This window comes from Xyrauchen texanus, chromosome 35, assembly GCF_025860055.1.
Source record: "Xyrauchen texanus isolate HMW12.3.18 chromosome 35, RBS_HiC_50CHRs, whole genome shotgun sequence".
Classification (NCBI taxonomy): Eukaryota; Metazoa; Chordata; class Actinopteri; order Cypriniformes; family Catostomidae; genus Xyrauchen; species Xyrauchen texanus.
Genome location: NC_068310.1, coordinates 23,563,907 through 23,587,481, shown reverse-complemented (window position 1 = coordinate 23,587,481; position 23,575 = coordinate 23,563,907). Strand labels below are relative to the sequence as shown.

Sequence of the window (23,575 nt, the reverse complement as noted above, 5' to 3'; positions counted from 1 at the left end):
CGTTTGAAAAATAAAAGACTTTAAAATAAGGGCGATTAGTGATCAGAATTAGATTTCGACATGCGTGAGGTTGCCAGATTTCAAGAAATCCCCCAATCAGATCAGGACACTTGTACAACTTGGATATATTGTGGCAGGGTGACGCTTTGGGCAAACTTGAGCAAATGAGCTCTCTCTCAACTGTGAAAAGACGCCGGTTTTATAAAAACACTGTAAAACAGCTATGTCGGAGTTTGCGATTGGTTGACATAGGCTACTTCCTAGTGTTCACGTGAAACTTCCGCCACATGTTTTCAAATGTTTCACGCATTTTCAAATGTGATCAAGAAGTAGATTGGAGTATAAAATACGTGTCTACAGTGGGGGAGTGATCTAAGAAAATAAATAAACAATTTCATGACCATAACCTGGATTCTTTTCACAAAATGAATCAGAAAATGCAGTAACAGAGGGTAACAGGTGCATATTATGGCAAGGGTTGCAAGGGTTAACGAAGTGATGCAAATTTTTGTCCTGATCTATTAAATAAAAATGAATACAAAATGCAATTCACACAAACAATTTACTTGAATACACGCCTTCTATGATGAACATTTTTCAATTGCTGAGTTGAAAGTTATATTGATTTTTTTCTGGGGCTTAAAGTAAAACATTTGAAATGGTGTCCGGAGACTGTAAAAAGAAAAAGAAAAAGAAAAAAAGAAGTCCCATTAAAATCTGAAATTCCTGAAAAATTAAATGTTGGTATGACTAGTGCATGCAGAATAATATTTTATTGTTATTTCTTTACAAAATAAACAGTGAAACAGTTGTTTTAAAATATTATTCATATTTAAAACGCTTTTTTTCCCTCCACCAAATCAAAATTTTGGGTGTAACCAACATAGTAGTTATTTTGTTTTGCACTTTTAACTATAAAGTAAAATAGTGTTTTGTCAGTGTTTATTTTGGTACTGCGACTATTTAGTATAGATGGGCCACTTCTATTAAAATGAATGGGAGAAATTGTAGAAAGGAAGATGTTTAAAAATCTTGTTTATGAAAAGGCACATTTTATTCATGTGGTGTAACCCTGAGAAAAATTATTGATATTTTTGACTAAAAAATTCACAATATTTATAAAATAACAATTCCTTGAAAGATTTGTTTGAAAACTAATGGAAATTAATGAAGTTGTTTATACTCTCATATATTCAAGGTGCAAAGAAAGTATTATACTTTTTAATTAATGGTTACACCACATGACAATTTGAAAATTGTATATATTATATACCAAACTTTATATATATATATATATATATATATATATATATATATATATATATATATATATATATATATATATATATATATATATATATATATATATAAAACTAGATTTTTAAAAAGTTTCTCATTTTAATTTTGGGTGTAATTTGTCAGTGACTCATAATTAATAGACCCCCACACTTACAAACAAAAACCTGAAGAAATACCTTAATTACAATGTATTAATTTAAATATTAAAAACACCTTTAGACTATTTAACTGCAATGTCTACCCAAAAATAATTATTCATATAGGTTAGCCAATTAATGAAATACGTCGAGCCAAAATGGCCCCATTGCGGACCGGTTTCCACCAAAAGAGAGGGAAAACACGTAGACAGTGCTAAACTGAGTCGCGCATGCGCAGGATTCAAGTGCCGCGTAGCTTTTAGTTTTTGGACAGGTGACGTCATATAGCAGTACTGTAGAGGCTCCACTTTCCCCCTCTTTCACATTGTAACCACCAGCATCAGAAGCGGTGGGGCATAGAGGGATAAGGACATTTATTTTTATTTTTTAGGACATAAACAATTGCACAGGAGAGCGCCAACTGACGATATTGCGTCTTTATACTCCGGATATTCTTAAAAGGAATGATTTAATCACAGAGAAGACCGTTTTGATTTTTAGGGAATTTTTTAAAGGACATTACAAATTTCGATTTGCATACGGATATTCAGTAATATATATGATTGTGCCACTGCACAACACCTCGCCTTTTTAGGCTGGAAAAGCCAAAACAAAAACACACACACACATATATATATATATATATATTACACAATCTGTATTGTTGGTATCTTGTCTGTTCAGCTACGTTTGCTAGCGTGTCGGAGAGAGCGTGTTGTAGGGCGCAAGAAACAACAGATCACGGCGGACAATTGTGCGTTTTGGATGAAGTGTTTCAACCCAGCTATACCAGTGCAGCCTTTACTTGAACGATTGTGATATTTCCATAGGCAATGCCATCTTGCGATGCAAACATGCGGGCTGTTGGATTGTTCTACCTTGGATGTTTTCTCACAGTATGGGTCGTAGATCCCACCGGAGCCGTTGAAGGTAAGAACCCGTGATTTAACGTATTATTTTGTCAATGCATGCATGCATGCATTTGGGAGACAGTCTGCAAAGTTTTCAGAGATGGCCTGGTAATATAGTCATCGGAAATGCTTGTGGGCTGCTGGTTTTCCCACACCCCTTGTATAATGACAACAATATTTAGCAGAGAATGGTTCGTTTCAGTGTTGTATGGTTGATTTGAAACCTAAATATACCGTGTGAGATATTTGCGCAACCAGTTATCACCTGCGCTGTGATTGCTACATCTGGCAGAATGTTTCGTTTTGCAATCCTCATTCAGGCTCCTGGTAACTAATTACGAAACGTTCGGCTAATCTTTAATGCTCCCGCATACTATAATGTCAATATCAGAATTTGGGTACAGAAGCCACGAATCGCCCACGAGTACGGCTTTAACGCCAGATTGAAGATGTAGGAGTTATTTCAGAATCGTAGGCCCTGGTGATGTTCGCGCGAGTCGTTTTTAAATTCAAAACGCCTGTCGAATGTTATTCTCCTGCTTCACGTCACAATGGAACGGAATTGTTACAGTATCAGTGAAATGAAACGGCCTGTTCGAGTCGATTTGCATACAGTGGACATTCTCCCCATTCGTAGCGGTCTATTCAAGTGCATGGACAAACACATCTGGTAGTGCTTCATGGCCGCCTTCAGATGAATCTATACTCGATTATTTTAACGTTTGTTACATATGACGTACACCTCATTATCCACGGCATTCATTCATGGCTAATTGCTCTGAATCTCAGCATTCTCGTTGATGTATAACGCAATTCATGAGTCTGATGTACCAGTTTGTAACACCACCTAGCACAGACTAAAGGAATCCACAATCTATGCATGTCTTTCCACCTATGTAATGGGTTTCAAGTGGCACCACTTGTCTTCATAAACTGCTTTTGCCAAAAAGCTTATTATTGAAGTCCATGCCACTGGAAAGTGACGTAACTGATGGAACAATACTATAATTCACCAGTGTTCTCCATTAGTTTGGTGATCTGAATCAAAGTATGCACAGATGTGGATTTTCAACCACATTATGGTATGTTTCTAATTGCCTGAATCATCTGACTGTTCAAAGGCAGTTTGTGATATTTTATACAGATTAACTTGCCAAAATCAAAACAGCTTTAGCTGAAGCTGCACAATTAGTTTGAGCTAGTTATTGCATTTGTTTGATAGATTTTGATGTTCATTTTTTTACAGCCCAAAGAAATGGGAGGAAAATGGTTTCTACAAAGCACACTGGTTGCCTTTTTGCATAAATACTCCAGATTTTTTGACATGTGAAATTTATACAGCAGCCCGTTTAGTGGGGTTCAGAAAACCAGCCCACATTTTGAATTATGTATAGCAGAATGTAATGCCAGAGAAATTATTGCATAATTAATGCCCTATCAAGTCAAAATGACTTTCGGTCATTATTTGCTATGTTTGACATAAATAAGTGTCTCTGTTTAAATCTTTGTGGTAATGTTTACTCAATCAAAAAATCATAGGTGCTAAAAGTAGAGACATATGAAGAATTTTGTTGCAAGATGTTTGTTTAGTTGCTCTGCATGTTTGACCTATATGCCACCACCTCAGATGACCTGCAAGAGATGCAGTATCATTTACCAACTCTTGGATTTAGCCTCTGCACAGCTTTGATTATAGGTTTACTTTAGACCACATGAAATTAACCAAGTGAACCTCAGCAGACCTTAGATGAGCCTTTACTGCTATCTTGTCTAGACGGGGTTCTATGCCTGAGGGATGTGTGTTTTTTTTGTTTTTTTATACTGGATGGTAAAGATATCTGTATTAAATATATCATATCTGAACACAACTCATCTCAACACACTAAAGTGATAGAGATGGGAACATCTAAAAAAAAAAAAAAACAGTTGCTGATGACTGTCTTTTGGCCAGAGCTCAGAATTTGGCTGCTCTGTAGAAGGCAAGGAGGAAATGGTCTGGATTGAGGTGGGGCTGAGGGTCATGGGTTGTATTATCTTGATACTCCCACTACCTCCACCCTCTCTGGAACATCTGGAAAAAGGAGACCCATTAGTCAAGAAAGTATGTGTAACTTCAGGGGAGAAATGGGAAAGCAGGCCATTAGCAACCAGCCTGTTAGATCACAGTTTTTTGGCATGTAAGCACTGATATAATGTCATGTACATTATATCAGTTTGTACATGCCAAAACTGTAGCATTTGGCTTCATTAAATGAGGAGTGACTCTTGTGAATGCTTTCTACTATACCAGCATAATATTGAGAGATAACTAAGTAAACCACTTGTTGTTTGATTTCCCTGAATAATGTGAACACTTTGACTGCGGCACCATCAAGTCCAGTAGATTAACATTGCCTCAACCAATCGCATGAGTTTAAGTGTGGGACAGTCTGTGTTGCCAACCAATTGGGGGGATTGGGAAACCTGTTTGAAAACAGTCATTATCATTTATAGTTATAAATTACATACTTAATCTTCAAGTGTGGAGAAGAGAACTGATTCTTTTTTTACTGTCAGAATGAGATGGATTTGTCTAACCATCAAAGTGCTCATGATACCACTTCTTTAGACCCTGAGTGAGCTTCCACATCTGAAGATAAAGGAAACCCAAAGGATCTTTTAACTAATTCTTTTGCCTTGTACTCTATCAGCATATCATCTTATGTACACATTCTGTCTTTGTGCCTTTATATACTCCGGAGGTTTCTACAATCCTCTTATAGTCTGACATAAGTCCATGAATCCTCCCACATTCATACATAAATACATCTGCTCATACACAGTGTTCATTCAACCATTCGTTTCTCCCACACCATCTCTGTCCCGTTTGAAGAATAATTGTGGCTAGATTATAAACCTTTTTGTTACATTCTTATTTAGGCTTGTATTCCTTTTGTTGGTGTTCATTATTTAACATTTTCAATGCAAATTGAGGGTGCAGGAACAGCAAACTCTATTATGTCATCTTTACTTGATGTTAAGTCTACTTTCACAGCAGATGTTCAAATGTGTCCACTTGCTTTCTTAAAGAAATATCCTGGTTCAATGCAAGTTAAGATGTGTCGACACTATCTGTGACATGCTGTTGATGACTAAAGAGAATAATTTAACTAGCCCCTCAATTTGTAAAAATAAACAAATAGTATGCACAATGGATGTCTGTAAAGCAAGGGTATACACCAGAATAAACTTAAAAAATTCCCACTCTTTTGAAATGATAGAATAATAGCAAAGTAGTCCCATCACTAAAAGGATGATTTAGACAACTTTACTGCTCCAATAACACACATTTTGTAAGAGAATTGAAATAAGCGCGTTAACAAAAATAAAAGCTTCACATCTCTCTCTTTAAAAAAAAAAAAAAAAAAGGAATTTTCTTGGTTAAAACTTTCATAACTCGATCTTCTGGTGAAACGACAGATTTCTCTCTGGTTTTGCAGGACTTCTCCAATCATTCAGTCCATTGAAACCCTACCCCTTTCTTATAAATACCACAACCTCACGTAGAGTTTAATGAAGTGTCAATCACTTGTTGGTGAAGATGCCAAGGTGTGTTTTTGTCTGTTTTCCTTCAAAACTATCATTCCTTAACCCAAAATTCCATGGTTACGTGTCTGCTGTCTTGAATTTACATTTTGAATGAGGAGGAATAATGGCGAATTTGCGGTTGTGTTTGAGATATTTCACAGCCTGAATTGTTGAGGTGAACACTGATGAATACAACGCTTTGGATGCCTCTGATATTTTTGAAAGCATTGAGCTTTGGATGCACATTACGAGTAAGTGTTTATATTTTGTGCATTGTGATTCAGAACGTTAAAATATGGTTATCATTTACTCAGTCGTTTTTCAACAGCTACAGCCTCTTCGTAAGCGAAGACCGTGATGTGCTCATGCGCTTATGTTGTCATTTTGATCATATATGTGTTTAGCTAAATTTCACAGGTAACCAACCGGCTCTGACTCGTGCAGCACGGTGGTAGGGGCGTGTGTGTCCACTGCAAACTCTCATTCAGATCTGCCTCTGTTCCGCTATGCAACAGCCATATTTTCACAATCCAACAACCAATGGATAAACTCAAATCCCTGCCCTAAAAAAAATGTCTTGTCCGATAAGCTGTTTCACTCGGAAATACGTCAGGACATGGAAGTCGGTCGCCACTTCTGTTTCATGCCGTCTTAAAAAAAACATACTTCCAATTAATACAACGTAATTAATGTGACCAGTATATAAATGTTAAAATACACCTTGTTTCAAAATTATAGCAACAAAACGTAATCATTAAAAACAAAAGTGTGTTCCAATCATCTGATTTGAAATTAGTGTATATCTAAAAAAACAACAACAATATAATTCACATAGTAAACATGAAGTAATGTGTTTTCGTTGTGCTTTCAATATAGTACAGGGTAAACACAATTTACAAATCACCCCTGTTTGTTTTTATTAGCATTTTCCATACTGTCCCAACTTTATTTGGAATTGGGATTGAATTGTAACATTGTACATTGTAAGTGCCTATATTGTAACTGCGATTTTAATAAAAAATTTATAAATGAGAGATGAGTCAATTATTTTTTTGTGGTAATCAACATCATACCACAAATGCTCTCGATTAAGATCAACTTGTACTGAACCCGGAACATTCATTTAAACCCTCTGGAATGTTTTGCACCATAGACTTCCACTGGTAGTGGATTTCTCTATATACAATTTTAGTTTGTTCTTACAAACTTGGGAATGAATTAATTCTGTGGTATGCCTAATTTCTCCCAGCCATCAGAAGCAGCCGCCGCCCCCAGCAGGCTGGCTTCATGCCTAACCGCTCCACGATAGACCAAATCTCTGCCGTTCGCTTGATGATAGAGAAGACCTATGAATTCCGTAAAGATCGCCATCTTTACATTGGGTTCATAGATCTGAAGGCTGCCTTTGACACCGTTTGCCATACTTCACTGTGGAGTATCCTACACGCCCTTGGAGCACCACCCAAGATCGTTGCACTATTCAAGCTGTTTTATAGCAACGTTCAGAGCTGTGTCCGTATTAACGGCAGAGACTCAGACTGGTTTCCCATCTCCAGTGGCGTTCGCCAGGGCTGCGTGGCTGCTCCTGACCTCTTCAACTGCACCATTGACCATCTGATGTCTAGGGTTTGTGAGCGGGTCCCCGGAGTGTCCTTCGGCAGTTACCACCTGACTGACCTGGAGTACGCTGATGACACCATCCTGCTCAGCACATCCTACAGCCAGTTGAGAGACGCTCTGGGCATATAGAGTGAAGAGGCTGAGAAGCTTGGCCTTCAGGTGAGCTGGACAAAAACCAAGTTTATGTATGTCGGTGATGGACCGCATCCAACCTCCCTGCAGTTTAGCAATGATATTGTAGAGCCTGTCAACAACTTTGTGTATCTGGGATCCTTAGTGACAGACAACGGGGACCTAAAACCAGAGATTACCCGCAGAAGAGCCCTGGCTGCGTCAGCTCTGCAGTCTCTCTGGAAACCACTTTGGAGGCACCAGTCCATCTCACGCAAGACGAAGCTCCGGATTTACAACTCAGCAGTACTCTCCATCCTGCTTTATGGCTCGGAGACTTGGCCCTTAAATAAGACACTGATTACAAGATTAGATGGCTTTGATAGCAGGGCCCTCAGGACCATTGAGAATATCAGGTGGCCCCAGCGGATTTCCAATCAAGTGCTTAGAGCCCGCACGTGCCAGCCCAGAGCATCTTGCCTGGCTGCGCAACGTCGCACCCGCTGGCTTGGCCATGTCCTCCGTTTGCCTCCTGACCACCCGACAAGAGCCATTCTCCAGTTTGATCTGAGAGTCGCAGGCTGGAGACGACCACGAGGTAGACCCCGCACCCGATGGCTTGACGTCCTTGCGGGCGACCTCCAACAACTTGGAGTTGCTGTGGAGGATGCAGAGCAGATGGCACAAGACCCTCAGCAATGGAAACAACTGGTTCATCTGGTCGGCTCAACGCACAGGGATGGGACGCCCCCATACCCATCGCAGGAGCCAAAATAATAATAATAATAATTGACAGCATGCCTTGTATGCTGTTCATATTAGGTATGGGCATTTTTGGGTAATTTTGCAATCGAGTACTCTAACCCAATAAACGAGTACCTGATTATAAGGCATTAAATGAAAATGTATGTTAAAAATGACACATATGAAACGTATTTGAAATTTATATATTGTTTTATTCACAAACGTTACCAGTGAACTGATTCAGAATAAGAAAAATTCAGTAAACTATGCTTTTCTTTTGGTAAAAATTACTACATAACTTTAAATAACAGTAAAAATATTTGCTCTCATATATAAACTACATAAAAGCTTTCAAAGAATTTTATCATTGCAGATATTGTTATTCAGAAAAACAAGTGGTGAAAGAAATATATATATATATATATATATATATATATATTTTATTTATTTATTTTTTTTAAATGTTCAGAGACTTATACACACAATCTGGTGCAAATCGATTTGAATTCAATAAGAATCAAAATATAACAAGTATTGTCTTGCAATATAACTTGGCTTTGTATGGAAGCACAGACACCATGATTTCTTCTCACCCAAAACCTTGACGATCTACAGCGATTGTAACGGCAGGATTTGCCGAGTGATTCAGAGGGAAAGGGGTGTAATCAGTGCTGCTCAAAGTAGGCAAATGCACAAAGGAAAATAATTTGCGATATTCCAGTAGTGTTTTCAATACTAGAGTATCTGGTGCAGAACCAGTACTCGATTACTCATGCACATCCCTAGTCCATGTAGCTTTACTTATTGAATCCGGAACATTCCTTTAAGATTAATCATGGCTTTGCAAGAAAATCTAATTTTAAGCCGTTTATTTTTTGTTGCTGTGGAGGAATTGTCTCTTAGAATAAGAAAAGCACAATGTAATAGCATTAGATTGCTCAGCTGGAGTCTTACCACCCAGGGCCTGAGGAGGCACTAATCTCCCTCTCTTAACCTCTCCTCTCCCTGGGAAACACGTTAGACTCTTCTGCGACTGAGGGCTAGGCCTGGATTTACATAACCGGTTGGTAATCCTATGGTTCCTCCTTGTGTAAGGGGGAAAGAGCAGAGGATGAAACGATATTGTTGACAGTGGTGAGCTAAGTGAGCTGTAATTGGTGTTTTCTGCTTGCAGCATTACTGTTTACCCTATTTAACTGCTAGATCCAGGAGGAGATGTAGCAAAGTGTTGCATGTAGCAAAACAAAAGAACATGGGTGCTGTTGACATGTTAGTGACAGGAACCATAAGCAAGTGGTTAGCAATTGCTTCTGTCAGCTCCATAGTCCTTTTTTGCTCTGGTGTGATGAATGCCATCTACGTGGGCAGATGTGTGGATGTGTAGCACTTCTTTAGATTTTATGAAGATTTGATGGCTTAATTGATCTCCACATGAGGCACAAACATGACTGCTCATGTTGTTACCAGTTGCCATATTGCCTCAACATCTCACACTAACATGCTAGAACTCTTTTGTATCTTTCTCCTCCTCTTTCTTCTTTCTGACAGTTTTGTCTGTTTTAAAGGAATAGTTCAAATTTGTCATCATTTACTCACTCTTTCGCCAATCCAAACATGTATGTTTTCTTTCCAACGTGGAACACCAAAGGAGTTCTTGTGCAGAATGTCCTGGCCACACTATCTGTACAATGAAAGTGGACTGGGGGTTATGAGCTCAAATTACAAAATAAAGAAATAAATAAAAATATGGTCCACACAACTTGTGCATATTACAAGTATTCTGAAGCCATTTGATAGCTTGTCTGGTATTTTTGGCTTGACATGCTTGTCCACTTTTGTCACTGCAAAGAAGAGCAGCCAGGAGCCATGATATTCGACAAAATAATTTTTGTTTCTTGGATGAGAGCAAGTAATGCAGGTTTGAAATTAAATGAGGGTTAAATAAATGATTGAAGAGTTCACCCAAAAATGATTATTTGGTCGTAATTTGCTCACTCTTATGACTTTCTATACAAACCTGTATTGACTTTGCCATTCTCCCTGACATCACATCCAAAGCTTTAAAGCAGTTATAGTTGATGCAGAATGGAGATAAATGGCAGTTCTCTAGAAACGTACATTTGGAAAAGTCATAGATCCAGAACATTTGATGTGCTTGGGGCACTTGTGTGGCAGACTTGTAATTATCGATTTTGTTGTTGATGTGAGATGTACTGTATAACGGTATTGGAAGGAAAACAGGTTTTCACTGGACATTATTCCCTCCTTTAATAGTTTCATGGGAAGTTAGTTTACACCTAGGAACATGTCTGGGCAGCTCTGTAAAACCAGCAAATCCTAGTAGGGCTATTTTATATATATATATATATATGTATATGTGTGTGTGTGTTGGTTTATGAATACATTTGTGAGTTGATCATTAGCTAGTTTTGCTGGATTATAAAGATCTAATTGAAAAGAAGAGCCTGCTAATAATTACGGTGTATTGAAATAAGGGAGAGTCAGTTTCTCAATAATACACACTGAAGAGCAAAGGAAGTTAATTTATGAATTGGTTGTTTGTGAGTTCAGTGTAGGAGGTCGGCTGTTTTAATGTTTTTTTTTGTAAGTGCAAAGAAGGATTTGTTTTTCAGTTATATTTATTCAGTTTTCCATTTCAACAACCTATAGGCAAGAAACCAAAAACTCATAACAGTAAAATAGGAATAAATTAAAAGGAAAACAAAAACACAGTGCATTCATATCTGTATATTTCAGTTATAATGTCCCTTTTGCTTAAATATGATTCTCTCCTGAAATATATTTAGAAAATGTAACTTTTACTAATTATATTTTATTTGTGTTTCACCATTTTGGTCACATTTTGGATTTTTAAAAGTGAACAAATCACTGTATTCTATCAATAAATAAGGTACATTTATTAATTATAATTTTTTTTTCTGTGTACAATTTGCTAAAATTACATTGATTTGTTGAACACGTGCCTCTAACAAATACCATATTGCCTCTAACAAAACCAGCGACTGTAAATGAGCGCATGTTAACGAAAGGGAGTCAATCGAATGGCTTTTATTCATCTGTGCTATATGTGATTAGAATTAAATGTTTATATTTTGTTGTTTTTGATCAACAACTGACTGTAAAGAACAGAAAGGGTATTAAGAGACATTCTATGTCAAATGGGTTGTGTGGATCTCGTCTTTGGACACAAATAACATAGAGCAACTTTTACTCTCAACACACAGTGAAAGAATCTCACAGCTAAATACTCTTCTACTAAATAACACAATCACTGGTGAGTGAAATATGAACATTTACCAGCCAGTTGCCAAATGTATGTGTACATTTGATCCCATAGCGTGAAATTTGGTTGCAAATGCGAGTGATTTCCTCAGCTGGGTTTATTAGGAATACATGATGTGCATCAAAAAAGTAATGTGACTGAATAACTTGTTCATAACTTGACTAACTAGCGGAACAATCATTGCATCTTAAATGTTGCTCTGGTCATCCTGAAATAACAGTGTCCTGAAAATACAAAGCCTGCAAGAGTTTGCTGATCAAATAAGTTAAATACAAACTTGATCAGTGCTGAAGAGCAGGTTTATTTACAGTTTTGAAAAATATATTGTAGATCATTATTAGAGGATTTTTGAGACCGATACTTATTTTAGAGGGGGAAAATTCACAGATTACCGATATAGCTAATTTTTGAGCTGGAATGAAAACTGACCTTTTCTATGTGGATTGTGCACTATGGATATGACTATGCAAAGGTACTCAAAAGGCTGCTTTCTTAAATATTTTATCAAAGAATGTTTGACATTATTATTATACATTGTCATCTAATTCTAGAAATGAACACTGAGAAAATAAATAAAAATACAATAAATAGCTAAATCAACATCAGTACTGTATGTTCAGTATCAGTCAGTTGCTGACCATTTAAATAAAAAATAAATACAAATAATTAAATAATTAAACATCAGTAGTACTGTTTAGTGTCAGTGAAATGCTGACTATTTTAATACTGCTAATTAATTTGAGACAGGTTGTAACCCAAGAAGCATTTACACCTGTTGAGTCAAGAGATAAACAGCGGCAGCAGTGTTACACCGTATTCTGCTATACAAGTTCAGGGGAAACATTCAAACGGTGGAAAACCAGACTTTTAAATATTATATTTTGTAAATGCAATGACTGGAATTGTTTGGTTGAAGAGGGTACCAAATTGCGAATCCTGAACAAAACAGTTTGGTGAATACATGTGCACACATTAGCTTCCACTCAACTGACAAGCAATGAAAGTAGCTACGTTGTTAGCTAGTTAGCTATAAGGTTGTTGTCACGGAGAGCAAAAGATAGACTTTATTTATTTTACAGCATTGAGTCTCAACAACTAGGCAACAACATAGCGTGAAATCAACACTCAACGATCACGATCCATCACTGCACTGTTGTCTGCTGAGCTGCAAACTATAGCTGGCTAACATTGCAAACAGATGTGATAAACTTGAGTGCCATGGTTGTCAGTAGGGATGCACCGATCCGATAACTGGTTCACACTCGCAGCTATTTTTAGCCTTCGCCGTGTGCAATATTTGAGCGCTACTAAAAAACAGCATCTCGAATGTAGATGCTCAATAGTTCGGTTCACTTATAATATGCATTTAGAACGGCACTGGAGGTGCATTTTACCAGAAATTGTATAAGAAGCTAATTAAACTACTGTGAACTTGACTACAAACGGACACATACAGGATTTCCTGTTGAGTTCAGAATGTCAAAACAAAAGCATGAGGGTTTTAAAAGTTAAAGGTGTCACGCAGAGACTCATGGGGGCAGAGATATGAACTCAGTAACAGGGTTTATTGAACAGATGATTGAAACCGAGATGTAAACATTGAGTAAATCCAGTTGAGCAGAGTGGCAAACAGCAGGTGAGTAATATCCAGACAGGGTATAGACACGATGAACCGATGAGATAACTCACAATAGTCTTATGATACTTGCAGGCTATAATAAAGCATGCTAAAAACGTGCTAGCATCATGCTAACACATGCTAGCATCACCTAGCGAAGTGCTAAAACATGCTAAAAACATGCTAGCATCATGCTAACACATGCTAGCATCGCCTAGCAAAGTGCAAAAACATGCTAAAAACGTGCTAGCATCAAGCTAACACATGCTAGCATCGCCTAGCAAAGTGCTAAAACATGCTAAAAACGTGCTAACACATGCTAGAATCCCCTAGCGAAGTGCTAACACATGAAAAATTCTATGACCATTATTTTAGTGCTTAGCAACAAGTTTGAAAATGCTATTTGACGAGTTTTGCCACAGCAAGCACCACTCACGTTTTCTTCAGGAAATGTACTTATCTAGTTATTTTTATCATTTGTTTACAAATTATAATTATATTTGTTGAATTGGTTCCAAAAAATAACTGTGTGAATGAAAAGTGAGCTGAAGTCTTACAACTAAATCAAAAAGGCCAGATACAAGTTGAAAAAACAATTTGCGGAAAAAAGGCTTCTTTTTTTCCTGATGACTTGTACTGGAATTTCTGTTAATTTTGCTGCTACTTTATTCAGTATACTAGTTAACGGTAAACATATATGCAGACACGATATATCTGTGAAAGTCTAATATCGGCCGACCAATAAATCAGTTGGGTACTAATCATTAGTGGTGTGAATCTTCACTGGCCTTACGATTCGATTACTTTTCAAAGGGTTACGATTTTATTATAAAACAATTCTCGATACATCATGATGCATCTTGTCCTTCAATTTGTTTCTTTTTTCAGTTTCATCAAAAAAACATTTTTATTCTCTATTTTTTCCCTTTCAGCTTTTTATTTAAGAGCTGTTTTAAAAAAAATCAGAATGAGTCACTTTACATAAACTGGCCTTTTACTTTAAGTATGAGCTGTGAATAAAACATGGAACATCCACAAGATAAAATAAATGGTTCTATAGTTTAAAAGAATTAAATGAAAACATCACCATCTCCCGAACTGCTGCCTCGTAATTATTTTCATCTGTGGTTTCCCCTGTGCAAATCAGTGCAATAATGCTAGGGCTGCAACAAACTATTATTTTGATAATCGATTAATCTAACAATTATTCGACTATTCGGTGGTTATTGCACCGATTAATCATTAGCTCTTTACCGATTATTCAGCTTGTGCCTCGACTTAAAAGGTTGTATTAAACATGCTTACTAACAATAAAGAGGGCTAACCCATCTTTTAAAAATACCTCTAAATGACATTACTGAATTACACTTAATAAAAAGTATTTTTTCCCTTTAATTCAGTGAAAGAAATTCACTGCAAAAAAAAAAACTATTGTTATCAAGTGTTTTTGTCATGTTTTCCATTTAAATTAGTCTAAAAATCCTTAAAACAAGGTACATTTATTTAAGAAGCAACATGTAAGATATTAAGACTTGCTTTAAGAGGATGTATCTTAAATATAAGTGTATTTTGTATATACGTGTATTTTGTTTTCACTTTGTTATACTTCTGCGAGTGCAGTAAAGACAAAATATACATATATTCAAGATCTATTCTCTAAAAGCAAGTCTAAATATCTTATATGCTGCTTCTCATGTGAATGCATCTTTTTTTTTAAGAATTGAGATATTTTTAATATTATATTCAAAATTTTCAGATAACAATTTTATCTTCTGCAGTATAGTTGCTTAAGTAAATGTACATTGTTTTAAATAATTTTTAGACCTTTTTATTGGAAAACAAACCAAAACAAATCATAAATGTATTTTGTTGCAGTGTATAATGGGGCAAAGACTTCCTCTCTCACATTTTTGTTCTCTTCAATCCATCTTTTATCTCACAAAAAAACAAAGTCTCTCTTATTAATAAAGCTGCATATTGCCAATTTTATTCACGATAATAAACACCCAGTGACATATATTATGATTCAATAAGTCACAAGCCATCGCGTTCTAATCTAGCTGTTTTAAGCGTGCACGCTCTAGGGACCTGCGACAGTGTGTTCATCAGCCAGGTGCTGGCTGTCAATCTCCCTCGGTCTGGGGCTCCATGCAAGATCTCCCCACGTGGAGTTGCAATGATCATGAGAACAGTGAGGAATCAGCCCAGAACTACATGGGAGTATCTTGTCAATGATCTCGAGGCAGCTGGGACCATAGTCACTAAGAAAACAATTGGTAACAAAATACGCCGTGAAGGACTGAAATCCTGCAGTGCCCCCAAGGTCCCCCTGCTCAAGAAAGCACAGGTACAAGACCGTCTGAAGTTTTCCAATGAACATCTGAATGATTCAGAAGAGAACTGGGTGAAAGTGTTGTGGTCAGATTAGACCAAAATCGAGCTCTTTTGGCATCATAAGCTCGTTACCTGTATAAAAGACACCTGGGGCCATAAATCTCTGATTGAGAGGGGGTCGAATACTTATTTCCCTCATTAAAATTAGGGATGCACCGAAATGAAAATTCTGGGCCGAAACCTAAACCGAAAATCCAGGATGCACTTGGCCGAAAACCGAAACCGAAATTTTTACCTATTTAAAAAAAAAAAAAAATGTTGTGTATAATTGTATTAATTTTATACTTTTTCATTAATTTCATGAATTTAATTAATCTGAATTGAAAAACTACAAACCAATAAAATAAATCACACTTTTATTGAAAGTAGCACAACAAAATTGGACAAAAAAAATATTAAAACTATATTAAATATTATTCTTCTTTCAGTTCTGTAAAAATCTAATTTTACAGATTTTATTAACAATTATCCTAATAATGTAAAGTTTTAGAAAACTATTATATGCACAACAACAGTCAAGTAATGAACTTAGCTAGCATCTTTCAGAAAGTTTAAATATGCAACAGTAATTTTAATTAAAACAACAGGCAGAACACAGAATGGCAGAGGGCCTCTATTCCACTGATCTATATATATCTATAATATATAATTCTATATATATATATATAGACCAGTGCTCTATTCTGTTTATGTAAACGTATGTACACTAAGTGAAAATGATTGTGCAAAACAGCAGTAATTGAACTAAATCCAACCTCAACTGTAAACGACAGATGTATCCTCAAGTGAAGAACAAGTGGAATGTAATTGCTATTCACATCATATTGGACCGCTTTCTATTTAACTACAAGTGACAGGTTTCTCTTCAAGAACAAAAGTTGCTAAACTTTCTGACAGTCTCTCCTGTCAGAAAGCTCATCAAGAACATGAGATGCTGCACTGAACAGTCTCTCACTCTCGGTGCTGGTGCTTGGGCAGATAAATACCTGTGCGCAATCCGCGCAAGCAAAGGAAAGCGGTGTTTGTTTATGCGCCCTGGCGTAGTTTGTCGCTTCTGGCGTAGTTCAGCTATACGTCTCAATTTGTGGTGTAGCTGCGCTAGTTGTGACATTTTCCTGTAGAATCTCTTGCTGTATTCTGTATATATATATCTTGAAAGTTCTGCTGAATAAACACTGCAGATCGCAAATTTGATGTCCTTTTCAGAAACTTTGAAGAATTTCCACACCGCTGACATGATCGGCCTTTGTTTGGTAGCGCCGTTGTGGAATTATCTAACAGCTGTGATAAGGGCTACATCGATCCAGATTAAAATCTGAGCACTGAGGGGCGGGGCGAGGAGGTATATATTTTTGGCTCATATTTTCGGCCTTTTTTCTCTTTCGGCCGAAAACCGAAAGTGCCGAAAGTGCCATTTTCGGCCGAAAATGTTCGGCGGCCGAAATTTCTGTGCATCCCTAATTAAAATGCAATTCAATTTATAAAATTTTTGACATGCATTTTTCTGGATATTTTTGTTATTCTGTCTCTCACTGTTCAAATTACCCTACCATTAAAATTATAGACTGATCATTTCTTTGTCAGTGGGCAAACATACAAAATCAGCAGGGGATTAAATACTTTTTTTCCCTCACTGTATGTTTCAAAGATAGTGGACTCTGGCATGCAGAGCATAATTGTGGATATTAGTCTAATATTAAAAACTTATTTGTGAGTCTGGAATGTCCTATTCGGCCAAAACCTATGGCCAGTTGTGCATCCACCAATCACAATCATGTTAAGGCATTCAGTAGTAGGAATGCCTACTACAACCGACAATACAACAACTAGGTGAACACCAGCTAATCATTGTCATTGTAAACGGTGATTTAGACAGCGAAAAATTCAGTTGGAGAATCCATTTGTGACCGAGCAACCATTAGAGCACCATTTGTCTGCGTTTCAGTAATACAACGCAACAACGGGTGAGCCCCAGGAAGGGATATCTGTTAAAAAGAGGGTAAAGAGAGAACCAATTAGGTATAGTTTTCTGTTCACGGCGCTTTATTTCTTTGCTGAAGCTCAATGTCAAGTCCAGTGACCTGTTTGAAGGGCATCACACTGGGCAGTGGGGTTGGGGGTCCTCCATTATTTAAAACGTAGGAGTACCCAGGAAAACGCATTAAGTGTACTTACACACTCAAGCGTGCAGACACACACAGAACAGCACAATATGCTGATTGAAGCATGGTACAGAGGCCATCCAGTAGGAGCATTCTGAAAGAGATTTATTGGCTTGTTGCTCACATATAATGTGGCTAGACCCTCTGAACTCAAGCCCAAACAGTCAAAGCTATAGTCGAAGACAGAAGATTACATACACCTTAGCCAAATACATTTAAATTCAGCTTTTCACAATTCCTGTCATTTAAACAAATCAATCCCAGAGCAACAGCAAAGGACCTTGTGTAGATGCTGGAGTAAACGGGTAGACAAGTATCTATAATCTACAGTAAAACAAGTCCTATATCGACATAACCTGAAAGACTACACAGCAAGGAAGAAGCCAATGTTCCAAAACTGCCATAAAAAAGCCAGACTACAGTTTGACAAGTGTACATGGAGACAAAGATCTTACTTTTATGAGAAATGTCCTCTGGTCTGATGAAACAAAAATGGAACTGTTTGGCCATTATGACCATTGTTCTGTTTGGAGGAAAAAGGGTGAGGCTTGCAAGTCGAAAATCAACATCTCAGCCATGAAGCATGGGGTTGGTAGCATCATATTGTGGTGGTGGCGTAGTGGGTTAAAGCACATAACTGTTAATCAGAAGGTCGCTAGTTGAACCCCACAGCAACCACCATTGTGTCCTTGAGCAAGGCACTTAACTCCAGGTTGCTCCGGGGGGATTGTCCCTGTAATAAGTGCACTGTAAGTCGCTTTGGATAAAAGCGTCTGCCAAATGCGTAAATGTAAATGTAAATATTGTGGTGGTGCTTTGCTCCAGGTGGGACTAGTGCACTTCACAAAAAAGATGGCATCATGAAGAAAGAATTTGTGGATATATTGAAGCAACATCTCAAGACATCAGCCAGGAAGTTAAAGCTCTGTCACAAATGTGCCTTCCAAATGGACCATGGCCTAAGAATACCTCAAGATTTGTGGCAACATGGCTTAAGGACAACAAAGTATTGGAATGGCCATCACAAAGCCCTGACCTCAGTCTGATAGAAAATCTGATTTGTTGGCAGAACTGAAAAAGTGTGTGTGAACAAGGAGGCCAACAAACCTGACTCCAGAGCAACCTGAGTTTCGCCAGTTCTGTCAGTAGGAATGGGAGTTATTGTGAGAAACTTGTGGAAGGCTACCCAAAACGTTTGACCCAAGTTAAACAATTTATAGGCAATGCTACCAAATAGTAACAAATTGTAAACTTCTGATCCACTGGGAATGTGATGAAAGAAATAAAAGCTTAAATAAATAATTCTCTCTACTATTATTCTGACATTTCACTTTCTTAAAATAAAGTTGTGATCCTAACTGACCTAAAACAGGGAATATTTTCTACGATTAAAAAGTTGCAGGGTGAATTACGCACCAAAGTTTAATACTTGGCTTTACAGATTCGTTCAAATTCCTAAGCATGAGCAGTAGTTCGTGATGATCAACTTAGCAAGGATCATAAAAATTGATTCAAACCACACTAATATTCTTGTAATTTTGAGCAGAATCTCAACATTCTATTCTAAAATTCCATTGAAGATTTCAAATACCCATGCTAAACCCTAGAACTTGTCTTTTACAAGCACATATCCTTGCAGGGGATGGGAGTCTGCAGATGAAATCAATTAAAAGGTGCTGGAATGTGTGGCCGAGGCCTGGAGCTGATTTGAAGGGGCGGTGTGCTTTGCGGGGGGAAGTTGAGATTGAGGAGCTGAAAGTGGGTCAGGCTCCTCACAGCTGGCCTCACTGTCTCCACGACACAGCGCATTAATACTGCAGTGGCTGGCTTGAGAAGGGATCCCCAGATGAGATGAGCCCAGGAGGTCTCTCTTCTTTTTCCTGTCTGCATCCACTGTGGTTTCCCTTTTTTCTTATAATCGCTTGCCACCCAAGACTCAATATTTTCCCTCAAACTTACATTAAAATGAAAATTAACTTTGAGGAGAAATTTGTGGACTTCTGGTAACCTTTCGACATCTCAGATTTGAAGAGAACTGATTTGTTTTATAATCTCCTGTCGATTAACTGTTTGATTAAAAATAAGTTAAACAGAACTTTTGATAGACTATTAATGCCTTGATCATCGTTATATACAGGGGATCCAGAAGTCTGAGTCTGTGTTGCTGAGTCAGGTTTTTAAACTGAAAGGTTTAGGATTTTGGAAGAAAACTTACAAAAAGTAAAATGAGCTTTTAAATTAACATTTAGGTAGTGCTCACGATATATGCGAGCCATTGGCTCTCAGGGACCTGTGTTTTGAGTCCAGCCTGGGTCATGTCCCAATCCAAATCTCTCTCAACTTCCTTTCTTTCTAAACTGTACTAATAAAAATAAGGCTAAAAAGCCTAATACTAATAATAAAAAATAATGGTAGAGATGAAATGCAGTGATCTCTAGCATCCATAGTCTCAGATTATGTCCAAAGGCACAAACATATCAAAGTCAGCATGAGGTTTCCACTAGGGCTTTAGCTTTTAACCGACTATTTAGCTTGTGCCTGACTTAAAAGGTTTTATTACATGTGCTTGCTAACACTAAACAGAACAAAATCAACTTTTAAAAGTACCTCTAAATGACATTCACTGAATTAAACGAAAAAATACCTTTTTTATTCAATTATAATAAAATGGTTCAGTAAAAAAGAATTGCTGCAAAAAATCTATTTATCAAGTGTTTTTGTCTTGTTTTCCATTTTAATATTGTCTAAAATTTCTTAAAACAAGATACATTTACTTGAGAAGCAATATATAAGATATTTAGACTTGCTTTAAGAGAATATATCATAAATATAATAATTAAAAAAATTTAATTGTGTATTTTGTATGTGTATTAATTACTTGGTTATACTTCTGCGAGTGCAGTAAAGACAAAATATACTTCTATTCTCTAAAAGCAAGTCTAAATATCTGATATGCTGCTTAATCAGGTGAAAGCATCTTTTTTAAAGGAGTTTTATTGTTATTAAAAATTATTTGTATTTTTAATATATTCAACATTCTCAAATAACAATTTTTTCTTCTGCAGTATATCTGCTAAAGTAAATGTTTTAAAGGAGTTTTAGATATTTATATGGGAAAACAAGCCAAAACAAATAAAAAAAACGTATTTTGTTGCAATGTAACATGGGGCGAAGACTACCCCCCTCTCACTTTGTTCACTTCAATCAATCTTTAACTCACAAAAAAAAAAAAACAGGAAGCTTTGTATTGCCAATTTTCTTCATGATAATTATTATCATGAAGAAAGTGATGCATATATTATGATTCAATAAGTTGTGAGCCAATACATCATAATCTGACCGCATTAAGCGTGCACGCGACTTCCTCAGCCGGGTACAGTTTCAATCTCTCCCCCTTAGATCGGGACATTCACACAACTCATAGAAGAGGCACTGACTGCACAGCAAAATGCCAGTTTCGGAATTTGTAGTTATTTACATGATCTGCTTCCTTATTATTTGAACTTTATTAAAGCTATAATGCATTAAATATAACTGCATTTAAGATGTAATGCCGGGGTGTTTCCTTTAAAGATGTTTGACATGCAAATTTTACTTCAGCGGAGCGGTAGCTCCAGCTCCAATAATTCCACATCGAGAGTGCTTCTGCATGTTCTTATTTTGTATTTTTGCATTATAACTTCCTCATACTTTGCGATCTATATCACCTGTTTGGAAAGTTTGAAGTTCATCTGAACTGTGAGCTGTGCAATTGTCCTCTTCTCAGTCAGGCACGAACTGCAGTGCATTACAGTTTAATGTGATCTCATGTTACGTTAAATGAGATCAAACAACAATGGAAATTTTTGTCGACAATGTTTTTGTTGTCGACTAATCGTTTCAGCCATAGTTTCCACAGAACCCACAATAAGTAAAAGTTAAAGGATTTGTCTGTTCTTACTTTGATTCCTGAGTTAAGGCCACAGATATTTTCTGAATTTGCTTGCATGATGCTTTCCAGTAGATAAGTGACGAGACTACTACATTACAGGTATTCTGTGTTCAAATATTTGCATTAACAGACTAAAGAGCTAGTCGACTTCCACTTTACACTTTTTCTTTCCATACTGAATTTTAATGCTTCATGACACAATCATTAATGTTCTTAATGGCCATGATTTTGTTGAGATCTCTTTGTTTGCTTGCTTTTTCGGTCTTGCAACTATGAAATATTCACTATGTGTGTAATGCTATTTTAGAAAAAAATTCAGACTATTACGATGTTTTTCAATTTCCACAATCAGTCTCTCAATGTCCTTGTTTCATCTGTACATGAGGAGTGACATGATGTAAATGAGGAGTAGGGTTTTGGTCAAGTGGCTTTTTGGTGTGGGCGGGGCAGAAAATTGTGTCACTATTTCAGCTGTGTCAGAGAAACTTATGTTAGAAATATTTGTTTATTGTCTATTCTCATATCTCTCAACAAAACTAGGAACCAATCCAAGAGAACATAACAGCTGTAATTGGTGATAAACAATCAGATCAGGCTCTTAAAATCCATCACACTCCTAAATCGTAGCTTTATGAAGAAGAGTGTGCCAAAGTGTCTTGTGAGGATTGTTTTGGTATGAGCCAAGATCATGATTGCAATCATAATGTTGATATTTTTGGAATGTAGATGTTTTTGGAATTCACCTCATTAGAAATTGGCATCTTTCTGGGGTACCAATCTCAACTAACGAACCACTGAGATCTGTCCTAGCATCGGAGAACATAAATTGTTAATTGACTAAATTGACTCATTTCCTTTGTCAGAATTCCTAGAAGAGATCAATCAGTCTCCCCATGGTCATGGAAAAGCTGCCATATGGAATTTTAGAAAAGTCATGAAATTTCTATAGGGAATTAACATTTTCTATTTATGCTCTGTTCTATAAAATTATTATTTTAAAAATCCTTATCCAGGGAACAATGGGAAATATCGTGGTAATTAATTTGTTAAAAGGTGTGGAAATCTGATTGTTTTAACTTGAAGAGTGCCTGATTTAAAAAACAAAAAAAACAAAAAAAAAAACCTTTCCCACTTGGCTCCAGTTATTTTGCAATGCAGAGGACAAAGTTCAGAGAACCAAACAGAAATAAATTAGATTGAAGTTTCTTCTGTGTTGGCTATTTTTCTGGCTGACTCCCAGCCAGTGTGCGGAAATGGCATTTGTTTTACGCAGTTTCTGGTATTTAGAGCGACTGCAGTGTGATGTGGGGTTGCTTAGCTTGCAAACTGTGTGGAGTCCTGGCCAATGCATCTTTTTGGGATGCTCCTGATGTTTGCAGTTGGATGTATGCCCAGAGGAACAAATAAAAGCCTTCTTCATTCCCCACCATAGAGTCAGATGCTCTGAAATGATTAACTGCCCCTTGATTTGCATCATCAAAAACCTGTCAGTAGTTTTGCGCAACTCAACTTCTATGAGTTGCGCGAATGTCCTGATCTAAGGGGGAGAGACTGAAACTGCATGCGGAATATGCACACTGTCGCGGGGATGCTCATCCCTCAAGCGCGAACGCTTAATGCAGTTAGATTATTACGTTATGATCACAAATTATTGAATCAAAATATGTCACTGTGCAATTCTTATCATGAAGAAAATTGCCAATATGCCGCTTTATTAATTAAAAGTGAGTTTGTTTTTTTGAGAGTTAAAGATGGAAGTGAACAAAAAAGTGATAGG

The 23,575-nt window shown here is 36.9% G+C and overlaps 1 protein-coding gene across 1 annotated transcript in view; it reads left to right on the top strand.

Moving 5' to 3' along the window:
- Positions 1–1,801: 1,801 nt before the first annotated feature.
- Positions 1,802–23,575, top strand: part of LOC127629092 (low-density lipoprotein receptor-related protein 1-like) — a 184,203-nt gene continuing 162,429 nt past the window's right edge. The window contains exon 1 of the mRNA XM_052106140.1: positions 1,802–2,366. Within this exon, the coding sequence (XP_051962100.1) occupies positions 2,270–2,366 (97 nt within the window). The 5' untranslated portion in view covers positions 1,802–2,269. The remainder of the gene's footprint in view (positions 2,367–23,575) is intronic.